General features: G+C 38.7%; 1 protein-coding gene across 3 annotated transcripts in view; it reads right to left on the bottom strand.

The window, feature by feature from the left end:
* Nucleotides 1–14,811, bottom strand: part of PCSK5 (proprotein convertase subtilisin/kexin type 5) — a 283,839-nt gene that overhangs the window by 136,978 nt on the left and 132,050 nt on the right. For all 3 annotated transcript variants that reach the window (XM_045020518.1, XM_045020516.1, XM_045020517.1), the window contains exon 8: nt 12,653–12,865. In XM_045020518.1, the coding sequence (XP_044876453.1) occupies nt 12,653–12,865 (213 nt within the window). The remainder of the gene's footprint in view (nt 1–12,652; nt 12,866–14,811) is intronic.

Here is a 14,811-nt window from a genome sequence, read left to right as displayed (position 1 = left end):
CTTTCACGACACATGCCTATCACAACATGTGATGTACCTCATCCGGTGCACTAAATGCCCCAATAACAACTACGTGGGTGAAATCAGACAATCACTACACTCTCCAATGAACTCACACAGAAACACGATAAAACACAAAAACACCATATCACCCATGTGTGAACACTTTTCACAAAGCGATCACTCCGTATCTGACCTATCAGTCCTCATCCTCAAAGGAAACCAGCACAGCTCTTTCAAAAGATGAGCCTGAGAGCTTAAATTCATAGCTGTGCTAGACATAATCATGCTCTTAATAAAAACACTGTTTTTAGGAATTATTACAACAATCACTAACCCCTCTTTTTGTCCTATGACTACAGGGGTGTTAATGGGCCACTTCACCTCGAATGGTCCCTTAGAATATGTGGTAAACTATCTGTTCAACCTTGTACAGTAACTCCTCACTTAAAGTTGTCCCAGTTAACATTGTTTTGTTGTTACATTGCTGATCAATTAGGGAACATGCTCGTTTAAAGTTGTGTAATGCTCCCGTCTAATGCCGTTTGGCAGCCGCCTACTTTGTCTACTGCTTTCAGGAAGAGCAGCCCCTTGCAGCTAGCTGGTGGGGGCTTGGAACCAGGGTGGACCGGCAGCCCCCCATCAGCTCCCCCTATCAGCTCCCCGCTCCCCTAAGTTCCTTGTGCAGCAGCTGCCCAGCAGGCTAGCAATTGCAGCTGTCCCTCCCCCCCACTGCCATGTGCTACTCCTGCCCTCTGCCTTGGAGCTGCTCCCCGAGACTCCTGCTTGCTGTGCGGGGGGGGAGGGAAGGAAGAGGGGGGCTAATATCAGGGTGTCCCCCTCCCCCCTGCTCCTGCATCCCGCTTACCACATCTTCCATAGAGCAGGGGGGACACACCAGGGCTCAGGATGGAAGGAGCTTGCAGCAGCTGCGGTCTCAGCAAGCTGATCTAATTAACAAGGCAGTGTACTTAAACAGGAATTGAGCATATCTCCCTCCATTCCTGCTGCCTTGTAGAGTGTGAGTTAACCCTTGAGGGCTCAGCCAATTGCTAGTTCATCATTTAGCAGTAAGGGAAATATCCCACCCTCTGACTCCTCCACCTCAACCAAGCTTCACAATCATCATCACTGTGTACCAGTATTAAATTGTTTGTTTAAAACTTATACTGGGTGTGTGTGTATACATATATAATATAGTCTTTTGTCTGGTGAAAAACATTTCCCTGGAACCTAACCCCCTCATTTACATTAATTTTTATGGGGAAATTGGATTCGCTTAACGTTGTTTTGCTTAAAGTCACATTTTTCAGGAACATAACTACAACGTTAAGTGAGGAGTTACTATATTTAGCTGTGACACTCAGAGTACCTTTCTCAGACCTGGGGAAGAGCTCTGTATAGCTTGAAAGCCTCTCTAACGAACAGAAGCTGGTCCAATAAAAGATATTACCTCGCCCACTGTGTCTCTGAAAATCCTGGCAGGATCGAAGAAACTGCCTCAGTCATGTTGAAGAAGTTTTTATCTGTCAGATCAACCAACTTCATAATTTGTTTAAAGTCTTATATTGTAATATATTGCTTACAGAAAACTCATTTTAAAATGTGGCCTACGTAGATAAAGCTCCAAAAGCTATAATGGGCATTTCCAGTTAAATAGACAAAACACTATTGCATTTAACAAAATAATCTTGCATTTAACATTAGAACACAAGTAGCTCAGAAAGAAGTGTGATAATAGGAAGATAAATGTATTTCTACAAAGTTTTAAATCACAGGTAAAGATGTATTCAAACTAGTTATCACAGTTCAGGAGATTAGCACAGTGCTACAAACATGCTTCTAGGTCACTAATTAAAATGTAGCTCATGTCATTAGAAACAGAAAGCCTTTATTATCTACAGATCTTCAAGAGGATATGTGCAATGAGTGAGTGGTGTCACAGTAGCTCCTTGTGAACAAAAGCCTATATCACAAAAAACACTAGATAGGTTAAAAACTGGACTGGATTTCCTAACACTTTAGTTGTCTTTAGGTTAAGTCATTAATGGGGAAGAACGTGGGTAGTGGGGAGAAGCTTGCAGTTTTGCTGCAGGTAGTGCACCTCTTCCCTGGCTATACAAAGCTCTTGGTCTCCCGGGCTCGCCACTCAGCAACTTTCACTAGCATTATATTTTATATATAAGACCACTAGAAAAGACTAGGAGAAAAGCAAAGCATGGAAATAAACACAAATAAGGCTTACATAAGAATACAAAGATACCTGGCTAGCTTTAACCTAGTAGCCAGCTGACTTATGCATTGTCAAAAAGTCACATATCACATGAGCAGATGATAAAGCATTTATTAAAAGTGGATGGTAGTTTGGTGTCACTAATGTGTATGTGTATATATGTGTGTGTGTATATATATATATATGTGTGTGTGTGTGTAGATACATATATATTTGTTCAGAAGAGCAGAAGTTAACATAGAGTCAATGAGGTGACATGGCGTAGGCATCAGGTGAACTCACTCAGAGATAATGCTGAAAGATGGGGAAAAAATTGACTAAGGCATTTAGAAAATCATGTTTCTAAACTACTTGATCTGCCAAAGGCCAGTCTACCTCTCAACTTCCAAACTCCCAAAAGTCTGGAAAGAACCATTTTGGTCTATTTCTGAATTCTTGATACATCATTTTATTCTGTCCATGACCTGTAAAAGTCTTTAAATAAAATTTTCAGACTCTGTCTCATTTAACAATTATGCATCAATTTAGCCAATGGATATTTAGAGTATCAATGAAGTACTAAGTGTGTGTACTAGTTTATATTGTAAAAGGGGTGCCGGAAAACCATCCTGTATTTCCCACACCCTGGTGTAAATTGATTTTGTACTGTAACTAATTTCTAACACAATGACATGCTTTCCTTTATATTCTTCAAAAGGGAGTAGGCAAAGGGAAACTTAAAGGGCCAAATTTATAGCAGGAGGGCTCCAGAAGCCCTGTGTCTACTGTGCAAATGCAAATCAGGTAGAGTATTTGCAGGTGAAATCTAAATGGCCAAGGCGCACACAACTACGTACAGAAATTAAGTTCTGTGGGCTTCTTCAGGCACCTTTTCTGAAAATTCGGCCCCAAAAGAGTGGAAAAAATAAAGTGGAATGAATAGCACATGCTCACTCTCTCACACACAGTGGCCAGCAGAACTACTGCACCCTGCAAAAGAGTAGTGCAGTCACTGAACTCTCCCTGCATTCCAAGAAGCACTGGGTTTGCTTGCAGCACAGTGATACCTTCAGGAGCTCATGCAGGGGAAAGTCTCATCCTCATTCCCCTGACAATGGTTTTGCCTTGAAAGACACTATTTAGCCCTCTCATTGAAAGCATATTGTCTGATGTTATCTACATATCTATCTATCAGGAGAAAGAGAGGGGAGTGTTTCTGAGGCTACATTTACACTACAAGCTCGGAGTGCGATTCCCAGTTTGTGTAGACATACTCATGCTCATTGATCTAGCAAGCTAAAAATAGTAGTGTAGCTGTGGTGGAATGGACAGAATGGCACTGTGCTAGCCGCCCCGAGTACAAACCCACCTGCATCCTATAGGTACATACTTGGGGCTGCGAGCACGTGCGTCCACTGTCACTGCCCGTGTTAGCAGGGCTACACTACTATTTTTAGTGTGCTAGCTCATGAGTACATCTATGCGAGCTGGCCATCACACCCCTAGCTCATAGTGTAGATGTAGCCTTAGTTTTACGTGTGCAGTGCCCATGAATAGCAAGTGCAATAAAACCATTGCACTCTTATGCTGCATTGTTTGTCCCATGTCCTAGCAGACATTGTACAATCCCTTATCTCTTTCTTTCACTCAGCAAATATTGCAGCAGAAAATGTGTAACGAAAGCTCCCTAAGTGGAAATCCTACCTGAGCCATTTCAAAGGGAAGTTACTGATAGCAGCTGAGATGTTTAGATGTAAATTACAGGAGAAATCTAAGGCATGTTTTTCAGCATTAAGGGTGCACTGTCAGAGAAGCCTTGTGTCTATCTTTAGAAACAAAGAGACAGGACCACCAACAAGCAGTCATACTTCAAGAAGAAAAATGATGTTCGAGATTCCAGGACCACACAAGGGCAACATCATTAATCATAATACAAGGAGATGGGGCCTGCCAGGGACATGAAGTTGACATTAGTGTATGAAAGCTGTCATTCTATTCAACAGTGCGAGTGGACATGGGCACCAATTTTGGATCTTTTACCTAAAGTACAATGCACTCACAGGTTTTAGTTATCATTGGAACAACTGCTGATCTAAGGAAACAGTGATAAGCCTAAATTCAGGCGATGTAATATTTTATAATGCACTGTGCTACAATCATCCCATCTTTCCTCCAACAACAGAAGAAAACAACTGGATTTGACTGAAAGCAATTACATACTGGCTGGTAAAGATATAGTTTCAATATGAAATTAACAACTTAGAACACCATGACAAAGGTCAGTTTAAAGGTATCATTATTAGCACAGTATATTTTCTCCTTTACCGAATATGAGAGTCAGGTGGTTTTCTGACTAAGTGCAGTTTTATAAAAGAAAGACCTAGATACCTACTGTAACGGTTTGGTACAAGTGACTTACTCTGAAGATTTAAAGAAGTGTCATTTCTGTACAGTTATTATTCAGGTTATGTTATCAATCTTCCCTTAGTTATAGCTGTAGGGAAAGTTAGTTATTCAGGTCAAAAATAGGATTTTCCTTTGCAGAGAACATTATCACTTCTCCCATCCTAAGCCTCTTATTTCCAGATATTTCATAATTCATGTCTTGAGCCCTTAGCTGTGGTTGAAACACTTTTTACCTGCTGAGGTAATTCCTACGGGTATGTCAGCTTGAACAGACTTGTCTTCTAAAATGAGAAGTGTTTAATGAAAATCTGTAGTTGCCAATTCTCCCCCCACCCCAGTGTCATGTGATCCCAAACCACTTTCTATTGAAGGTGCCATGTTGTATTTTCTCTGCTCTACAAGAGCAGTTGAACAGGGGGAGTATTTTTTTAATAACTGAGAAGAGATGCTATTGATGAGCACTGAATTAATTTTTAAAAGGAGCAATTGTGTATACCATAGATTGTAAATTTCATCAGTGAGTGGGGGATTTTCATGCATAACTCACCAGTATTGTTAACAGAAAATATTTGAGTAAATCCACAGTACACTGATAGTACTGTTATTATTTATTTGTGTAGTGCCTTTGCTAAGATAAAGGCCATATTAACATATAGAGCTAGACTGTGCCCTTAAATACAGCCTATTCCAAGAGGTGGTGCAGAGATGCAGGGCTCTAGGGGCAATAGGTAGAAGCGTTTCTGCCTGTGGGGAAGGAGGCACAATGCCTTCTGGAGCTCTTCAGTAACACTGAGGTTAGAAGGGGAGGAATTTGCTACAGTTAAGTGTCCTAGGCACATTTCATGTCACTTCTACTGAGATCCTTAGAGTCTCACGCTCAGCATGTGTTTCAAATGATAATTGTTTTAAAGGAGTAAATTTTTCAACAGGCCTGTACTTGGCTTCCACTTATCTGTGTCCCAAATTGTGGCTTTATATACTTGTGCCTGCACTTTGCAGCTGCTCCTGCAAACATCTGATAACAATTGTAGCACTGAACTGTTTAAAAGGAATACGGGCACAGTCTTTGGATCTGAAAAGGCAGGTGTACTTTGTGCATGCACAGTGGGAGTCAAGAGTTGAAAATCCAGTCCAAAATATGCAACAATATAGTAATAACTAATATATATTCTTGGCCTCATCCTTAATGCAGTCCTAGTGCAGGACATTAATGTCAGTGGGAGTTTTGACTGTTTAAGAACTGCTGGCTAGAACTGTACAAGGCAGATTCTTGTGTCACTTACTTTAATGTAAATGTAAATTCCATATCTTCATCATAGTAAATGAGATCAGAGACTTGCCTATGTTACTAAAGCAACTATGATTATACCAGATTGAAAAAGAACAATTCTGGCACATGGCATGTTTGTGAGGATGAAATAAACATGTAAAGGGGAAAAAATGTGTGGTTATCCACAAAGTATATTTTCTTAGGACAAGATGAAACCAGGAGATATCTGTATCAGCTTTTACATACCCCCTCTCTCTACTCGCCATACTACCGAGTGCCTTTTTAGAACACTCAATACCACTAGCATTTTTGCTTGTATGGGACTGTTTACTTGTCCAACTCAGAAGGTGCCACTAATACAAATTGGATAGGAATAAAGCATAATCAGCACAAACTAATATGCTGATTTCACTGAGATTTTTCAAACTCCTGTCCCTGCTTAATTCTGCTTTGTATTTGTACAATCTGACACTATAAAGCAGATGAGACAGAAGAACAATGTGCTGTCACTTAGCGATATTTCTGTATTACTATATTGTTAAAAACTCATAATCTACTGGGGGCTCGATTCTATCCTCAGTTACAATGAAATAACTGAGGAGTATCATCATTTAAATCAGTTACCCTAATGTAAATCTTCTGTGAGATCAGAATCAAGCACTAGGATATTTATAGTGGATTTTTATGGTGGATTGTATTTTATAACATAGCTTCTCCTTTCTTAAAAGCAAGAATCTCATACACACAGTACAGCAAGCTGAACTATCACATCCAATTAGACTGACCTATACGAAAGTCACTAATCTTAAGAAAGCTGCTGCTGCTATTCCACACAAGGAAGCCATCAAGCCCTTTCTATCTAATTTCCTTTTGTGGGTGGGTGTGAAGTACAGGCTTCAGGACAGGATTCAATTTAATTATATACAAATTTTAATCTTTATTTTTTTCCATCGTTATTTGCTATTTATATATATACAGCACCAACAATGTCCTGGTCAGTTTGTGGGAAAAAATGAAGATAAGGTCTCTGCCTCAAAGGACTGACCATCTAAGCAGACAACATAAAAACTAAGGATGGGAGACATGAGGCAGCAAAAAGCTGTATGATTTCGTAATGAAATTGAATTCGCATCATCTTAGCGCCATGATTTTTTGGCTTTGTATAGAAGTTTTCTATGTTTTCTGGTGATGATTTTCACTTGTGAGTATTAGTCAAAACGTCTCTGTCGGGGGCATTAGGGTTAATAGGTCTTTTGGAAAAGGTGTGTTATAGTGAGCAAGTTAGAGAAGAGAGAGGTGATATTAAGATTATCCTTATCCTTAACCCTATAATGATGGCTTACTACAGATGTGAAAGAGAGAGAAAGACGGGGGAGAGGGTCATCATTCTGTGTGTGCGCTCAGAGGACACTGATTGATAGGTTACAGCTGTTACTTGTAACTCTTAAATTCTTTCAGTTAAGGGGTTGGTACTGCAAATTCACCTCATCTCTCTTTAGAGGTGACCTTAGAGTAATATAAGAACTAACACAAATGTTGTCCAAAGGAAGGTGACTGGTTTGTATACAATACTGTGGGAGAAAGCTATTTCCTGCACTCAGTGAACAATGTTTTTCTTTGTTATTGGAAGTGTCAGAGGGGATTACGCTTGCTTGAGGTGCCAGCTACCAGCAGTAAAACATCCTGAGGAGAGGTTATGGACCTCAGGAGTCAACTGGTAATACAGTGCAACATCGAAAAAGAGGAAAGGGCCTTTGATGGAATATTTAGGGCCTGATTCTCCACTGTGTGAAATCTGTGGAGTTACACTGGTATAAAACTGATATAACTCCATGGAGAATCAGGCCCCTACAGTGTGGTCATTAAGCGAACAGATGGTGGTTTGAACAAGAGTAGCCAGGATCTGAAGTGGGCCATGATAAGCAGAGAATTGAGGGAGTACTGTAATCTCCTATGGCAGCTGGCACTGCACATGCCTTAAATGATTAACATGTATGCAGCTGGATCAGCCCACGGTTATTGGATCACTGGAGATACCAGCTGCCAGATGCAATTCTCAGAACTAATGAGCACTCACAGAATTCATTGACTTCAACTAAAAGCGGCATTTCTTCATCTCCACTGAAAAGCAGGCTCTGGATGTCTCAAATTGGCATTCTAAATTAAGAAAAATGGCACATTTGAAAATGTAGGCCTTAATATCTTTGCCATATAAGCCTTTATATAAAATGGGCATCAGATTTCCCTAATTCACCAGGCTAAATTTACATTTGCAAAACATTTTGGGATCTTTGGAAGTAGGACAATATATGAGTGCAAAGTATTATCATTATTAGAAATACAATGCAATACATTTTAAAAGCTATGTAGGATTAAATATCTGTAGATAACATTTTATTTAACCTTATTCTCATGATTCAACTTACAAGTAAATTTACAATAATGGAAGCATGATAATAACAAAAATGTGTGGAGGTAATTTTGGTTCAGAAGTGAGGGATATCTCAGAAGTAAGCAATATAAATGCCCTGATGTAATGAGATTGTTTAACTGTAAACACAGGGAGTAAGTCTTACCTAAAAGAATGGAAGAAAATGATTGAGAAAACTATGATTGAAGAAAACTGGGAGGATTGCACAAGATGTAACAACAAGTCAGGCCGGAGAAAGAATTTAAGCAGAAAAACATGAATGATATTGCGAAGAGTTTAAGAATGTTTTGCTAGATGATCCCAAAGTCACAATTCCACAATCAAGAAAGAAGGTTACACTGATTAAAAAACCAGCCTGGCTAAGAGGGGAAATGAAAGCATTACATATATAATATAAAACAAATGTAAAAAAGGGAAGTTGATAGCAATGAATATAAATTAGAAGTTAGAAATTTGACAAGGGAAGTAAAAGGACACAAGTGGAAATCTATAATCAGGCTATAGATTCTATAGCAAGGAGAAGAAGAAGGAGTATTTTAAGTGTATCTGGAATAAAAGCAACCCTAAAAATGGTGTTGATCCATTACTTGATGGAAATGGCAGAATTACAAATAATTTCACAGAAAAGGCAGAAGCATCCAATAAATATCTCTATAGTTGGGAAAAAGACAGAAGATGCATTCATCTCATTTGATGATAAAATACTTTCCATTCCAACAGTAACTAAAGAGGATGTTCTGCAGCAGCTACCCTGGCCAAGGAGCTTCCTGGACTGTTAAGTGGGCTGTGAAAGTTGGTTTTCAATAATCTTGAAACACTGAGGAGGAAACACTGAGGAAATTCCAGAGGACTAGAAGAAAGCTAATGTTGCATCAATATTTTAAAAGGATAAACTGGATTACTTTCTTAAATAGATTAAAACATGCTAACTGATATCTCAAAATTTAATAGTAAATGGGGAATCATCACTAGGCGGGTATGTTTCTAATGGGGTCCCACAAGGATCAATTTTTGGACCCATACTATTAAATATTTATCAATAATCTGGAAGAAAACATAAAATCATTACTTGATAAAGTTTGCAGATGACACAAAAATTGGGGAAGTGGAAATAATGAAGAGGACAGGACACTGACACAGAGTGATCTGCATTGCTGGGTAAACTGGGTGCAAGCAAACAATAATTTTTTATGTGGCCAAAGATAAGGCCATGCCTCTAGCAACCAATAACTTAGGCCATACTTACAGGATGGGGAACATTATCATGCAGAATAGTGATTCTGAAAAAGACTTGACATTCATGGTGGATAATCAGATGAATATGAGCTTGCATGAGCTGTGGCTAAAAAGGCTAATGAGATTCTTGGACGTATATGTGCCGCTAGCAGACCAGATGCCAGCTCATGCCAGAGTCCCAGGCCAATTCACTTGTGTATTAGTTTAGATCAAAGTAACTGTTAAATGTATAAGAGTGTATATGGTGTTTAAACTTTATGAAAACTAATGGGATGTTAGTTGCATTGTTTTCACTTATCTGTATCCTGTTATAATGTAGTAGCAAACATTTACATTGTGTGTACCCCTGTAACTAAATAACCCATCAAACAAGAAGAGACCTTGTGGAATGCAAATGAAGAACTCTAACAGAAAAGTGCTAATTTCAAAACAAATGGTCATTGTGCATGATGATTGGAGGTCAAAGACTCTAACTGCTTTCCTCACTTTCTGCAATCAAAGGAAAAACCCACATGGAGAGTGACCCAGTCAGCTCAGTTTTCTGTGAGAAGAAGCTATAAGAATGGATTTAATGAAAGATCCTTCCCCTCTGGACTGTTTGGATTCTAACAAGGCAGAATGACTGAATGAGAAGATGGAGATCCAGAGGGGTAGACCTTACAGACTTCGGGGAAATTGGCAGATTACTACTTTTCTGCTACCATTTGGAATTATAGACGATGACTCACCTGTACATATATTTTACCCGTTTTAACCTCTCAATAATTCTCATTTCCTTTTTGTAGCTAATAAATCTTTAGTGGGTTTACTATAGAATTGGCTGCCAGCATTGTCTTGGGTGTAAGTTCCAAAGTACCAATTGATCTGGGGTAAGTGACTGGTCTCCTGAGACTGAGAGCAGCCGAAATGTGACGTGATCTTTGGTGTAAGTGACCATTTATGACTAAGTCTGGTTTGTCTGGGCGGCAAGACAGATTGGAGCATCTAAGGGACTGTTTGTGACTCCATGGTAGGACTGGTATAGTGATCCAGGATCTCACAGTTGGCACTGTACTGGTGACATTGAATTATAGAACACATCACCAGCTTGGGGTGTCTTCCCTGTTTTCTGACAGTCTGCCCTGGGGTAGGCACTCACAGTTGTGAGCCACCCCAGAGAGCGTGACAATATAAATAGGAGAATATCAAGTGGGAACAGGGAGGTTATATGAATCCATATATCTGGTACTGTGAATGGTGACTGCTCTTGGACTACTGTGTCCAGTTCTGGTGTCCACACGTCATGTAGAAACACTGGAGAGGGTTGAGAGAGGAGCTCAATCTATTTAGCTTATCAAAGAGAGTTAAAGCATGACTTGATCATAGTCCATAAGCACCTACATAAAGAACAGAAATTTGATAATAGAGAGCTTTTCAATCTGGCAGACAAAGGTATAACAAGCCCAACAGCTGGAAATTGATGCTAGACAAATCCAGACTAGAAATAAGGCACCAATTTTTAACAGGGAGGGTAATGAACGATTAACAACTTGGACTTGAAGCAGGAATCATTTCAGGGAAGTCCTGTTGTATGAGTCATGCAAGAGCATTGACTAGATGATCACAATGATCCCTTCTGAACTTAAAATTCATGAATCTATTAATTTTATTGAACTTTGAAAAAAAGGTTAGCACAGGTCTTTGAAAGGACCATATGGGAAATTTGATCACAGAAGTGAGTATTGCTAGAAAATGGAATGACTTCTTTGCTTTATTATCTCTCGGGGAGAACAAGGAGAGACGCCAGAAACAGAGATAAAGTTTTTGTGGAGAGAAGCAAAGAAAGAACAGAAAAATTACTGGAACGAAGAGTTACCTCAGAACAAGTTTTTTTGTTTTTTTTTTAATTAGATCATCTGAAAATAGGGAAGATTCCAGTAAGGGATGGCCAGCATCCCAGAATCTTGAAATACACAGCAGATCGTATTTAAATTTAAAAAAAAAGCTAGAGCAGGAATTTTTAACTCCTCTTTAGCAATAAGAAAAGAACTGGAAATAAGGTATCATGAAACCAATGCTTAAGGAGGGAGCAAGGAAAGATTCTAGCCAGTACAAGTTATATTCAGTATTAGAAAAGCACCTTGTGATTTTTTATTATGAAGAGCACAGTGAACAGGAATAGATTGGTCAACAATAAGTCATCAGGAAGGTCGTGCTTAATGAATCTGATAATATTTTTGAAGGAGTGACAATAATGGTTTGAGAAGAGTAAGGGGTAAAACAGAAGCTGACAGACTATCTGGACTTCAGGAAGGCTCTCCAATTAAAAAATAAAGACCAGTAATGATGGCAACAATAGTGGAATTCTCCTGTGGAATAAAAAACCAGCCATGGTCAGAAATTAATTGAAAACAGCCATAGCCTGGGAAGGAATGAGATGGCAAATAGCGCAAGAGAGATAAGCATTGAACCTAATTTTACTTACTGTGTATCAGCTACCAGGACTAGGCTGCAATACGAATGACAACTGAGGGAGAATGAATACAAAAGATGAAGGATGAAGGGTCCCAATAAATCTGAAATAAACGGGGACGTGGACTGGAAAATGGCTTCTATAACTGCACATTTAAAAATGAAAAATAACAAGGACTGGATAAAATATACCAAAAGGAGATTTGCTCTGAGGTCTGGTGATATGCTACAAAATGTTGGTCAGGAAAATAATCTTTATGGATGACAGCAGAGAGACTCTGCTCAGAGTTTGGAAGCAGTTAGGAAAGCAGAAAGAATGTAGGACACATAGTGGAAGTGAGAGGAGAAATCAGTCTCTGTCACAAGGGTTAGTAAGACCATACCTGATGTATTGTGTAGAATTATGGATGCCAGAATACAAGGAGGCTGAAGGAGCTACAAACAGTGGCAGAAATTTACATTCAAATTCTTGGTCCAAAACTTGTATACAAACATATACCATATTGACCAAGGGTGAACATTTTTCAAACAAGCCCACACGTAGACACAAAGGCCTAGTAGTCATTTTGCCCTCCCCTAAAAATCATTATAGAAAATACAAAACCACATACAATTAAAATAGCATTACAAAAAAGCAAACACATACTATTTTCTTGTCGTAGGATTCCCCACTGCTGTAAGTCGTAGCTAGGGTGGATGCACATTCTTCCAGATACCAAGGTTTTTTCCCGCTTTCAGCTGTGCTGCTTATGGAAATAGTGTAGATGCTATTGGTGTAGCCATCGCAGGAGCAATGGTCCTTACTCCTTCCACCATTTCCAGACGCCCAAACAAAAATGGAACCTAACTTATTTCGTCCCTGTTTACAAACAATAGGAAAGATTTGATTAATGTTTTTTTTCTTGGTAAGCATGTGGGACCTTACCCTGCCCCCCTTAAAAAGACAAAAGAGCTCATAGTGGAAGATTGTGAAGAAAAAACAGAGTTTAGCTGAGGTAAGAGCTGACCCTCACAAATTCAAACCATGAGTGAGATGAATAAACATAACCTTAAAAACAAAAATTAAATTCAGATTCTATTTGTAGCTCTGGGTCTATTCTGTCCAGACTTACAAAGAGAAATGCAGAAGACACACAACATGCATTAAATGTATCATACTGGATTTAAATAGTAAACAAACAAAAGAAGAGCATGTTGTAGCTACAAACAGAACCAGTTGTTTATAAGGGTTCTCCTGAATGTCTCATTCTGGAATTACCAAGTGATGCCATGTACTGTTTGAGTAATATCAAGTACCAGGAACCACACCGGAGCAGTTGCACAAATGTTATAAATGGTAAATGTAAAACACTTTGTTAAAACAAAAATGGACAGGCGAGGATCGCTTTGTTAATAGATTAGCATTAAGCACTACGGCCTCGCGTCAGTAGTCTAACTGAAGTTAGGCACACGCTTAAGTAAACTGCTGAATGAGGACCTAAAACAGATATACATATTAAGAAAATTTAATAGGTGAGTCTAAATAAATATAGTGGGAGTGAAAATGAATCCATAATTATTTTGGTTTCTCAGTTTGGTGTTGACGTAAAGGGTGAAGATGATCAACATGCTGCATGCCTGCTGTCTAGCAGGGAACTGTGGTTTTCCATATTCCAGGCACTTCATGCAGACAGATAAACAGGTTAACATATAAGGTTCCCATAATTTACATAATCTAAATACATTCATTGACTGTTAGCAAACACTATGATATTAATTAGGATAGAGATTTTAATCAAAGGAGTAAACATGTCTTTAATTCTAGTTCTGAAAAATGACATCATTTTATTATTTATTAATTCTTTTGAGGGCAAAGGAAAAAGCCCAAGGGTTACAATTAAGTTAATAGCCTAATTTATATCTTATTTGTTTGCAGCACATCATGCAATATATGGTTTGTATAAGTGGTAGAGTCATTCCTATGTATGATGAACTAATGTTATGCCACATGCCACTTCGGTTTCTGTGATCATGAATAAATTACTAGTACATATGTTTTGTTTTTTTTTAAACAGAGTGGATTTGTGTGCTGCAAATGACACAAAGACAGCTGTTGGATATCTACCAAGAGAATCTTAAACAATTAGCAATTCAAAGATTCATCTAATCCAGATGCACAGGGAGTTTTCATTAGTGCATTTTTTGCTGAGTGTAATAGAGCCTAAATCAATGTAAGAAAAAAACCAAAAACGCGGTTCATGATTCTGGCAGATATATGTGCTTGAATTCACAAACATTGATGAGTTTCACTTTGTGAGTTTAATAAAAGTTCAGTACCTGTAGAGATTGTTCTCCTCAATGCAATAACTTAAATATCAAATTCTCTTTGCTAGTGTTTACATAAGGTTATGCCTTTAAAATGCAATTTTTCATTAAAAAACATTTAAAACAGAGGAAAAAATATCCCAGGGTGCCAAGTTAAATGTACTATGAAATCCACATGCTCCTGACAAGACCAGTCCAGCCAGCCAGGAAGTATAACTATTTCAGTTTCTTTTTCTTTCTTTGGCTGATCTGAGCTGCTCCAGTGATAAAAAAGGTACATTACAATATAGTTGTTTAAAAGGTTGGAGCAGTACTGGACTTTTTGCAGGGCTTCAATTCAAGCAACTAACACCACAGCATCTGATTTTGACATTATTTTCACACATACACAAATGGTAGTACTAGCAACATGATGCTGGGCAAACTTTATGGTTGCTCTTATCAAGTGCACCCATGCCCCAGCAGACCACTCATATAACAGTGCCACTCCTGAAGAGGGAA

The sequence above is a fragment of the Mauremys mutica genome, chromosome 6 (genome assembly GCF_020497125.1).
Source record: "Mauremys mutica isolate MM-2020 ecotype Southern chromosome 6, ASM2049712v1, whole genome shotgun sequence".
Taxonomy (NCBI): Eukaryota; Metazoa; Chordata; order Testudines; family Geoemydidae; genus Mauremys; species Mauremys mutica.
The sequence above is the reverse complement of the archived record's forward strand: the minus strand, read 5'-3'. Positions and strand labels throughout refer to the sequence as shown.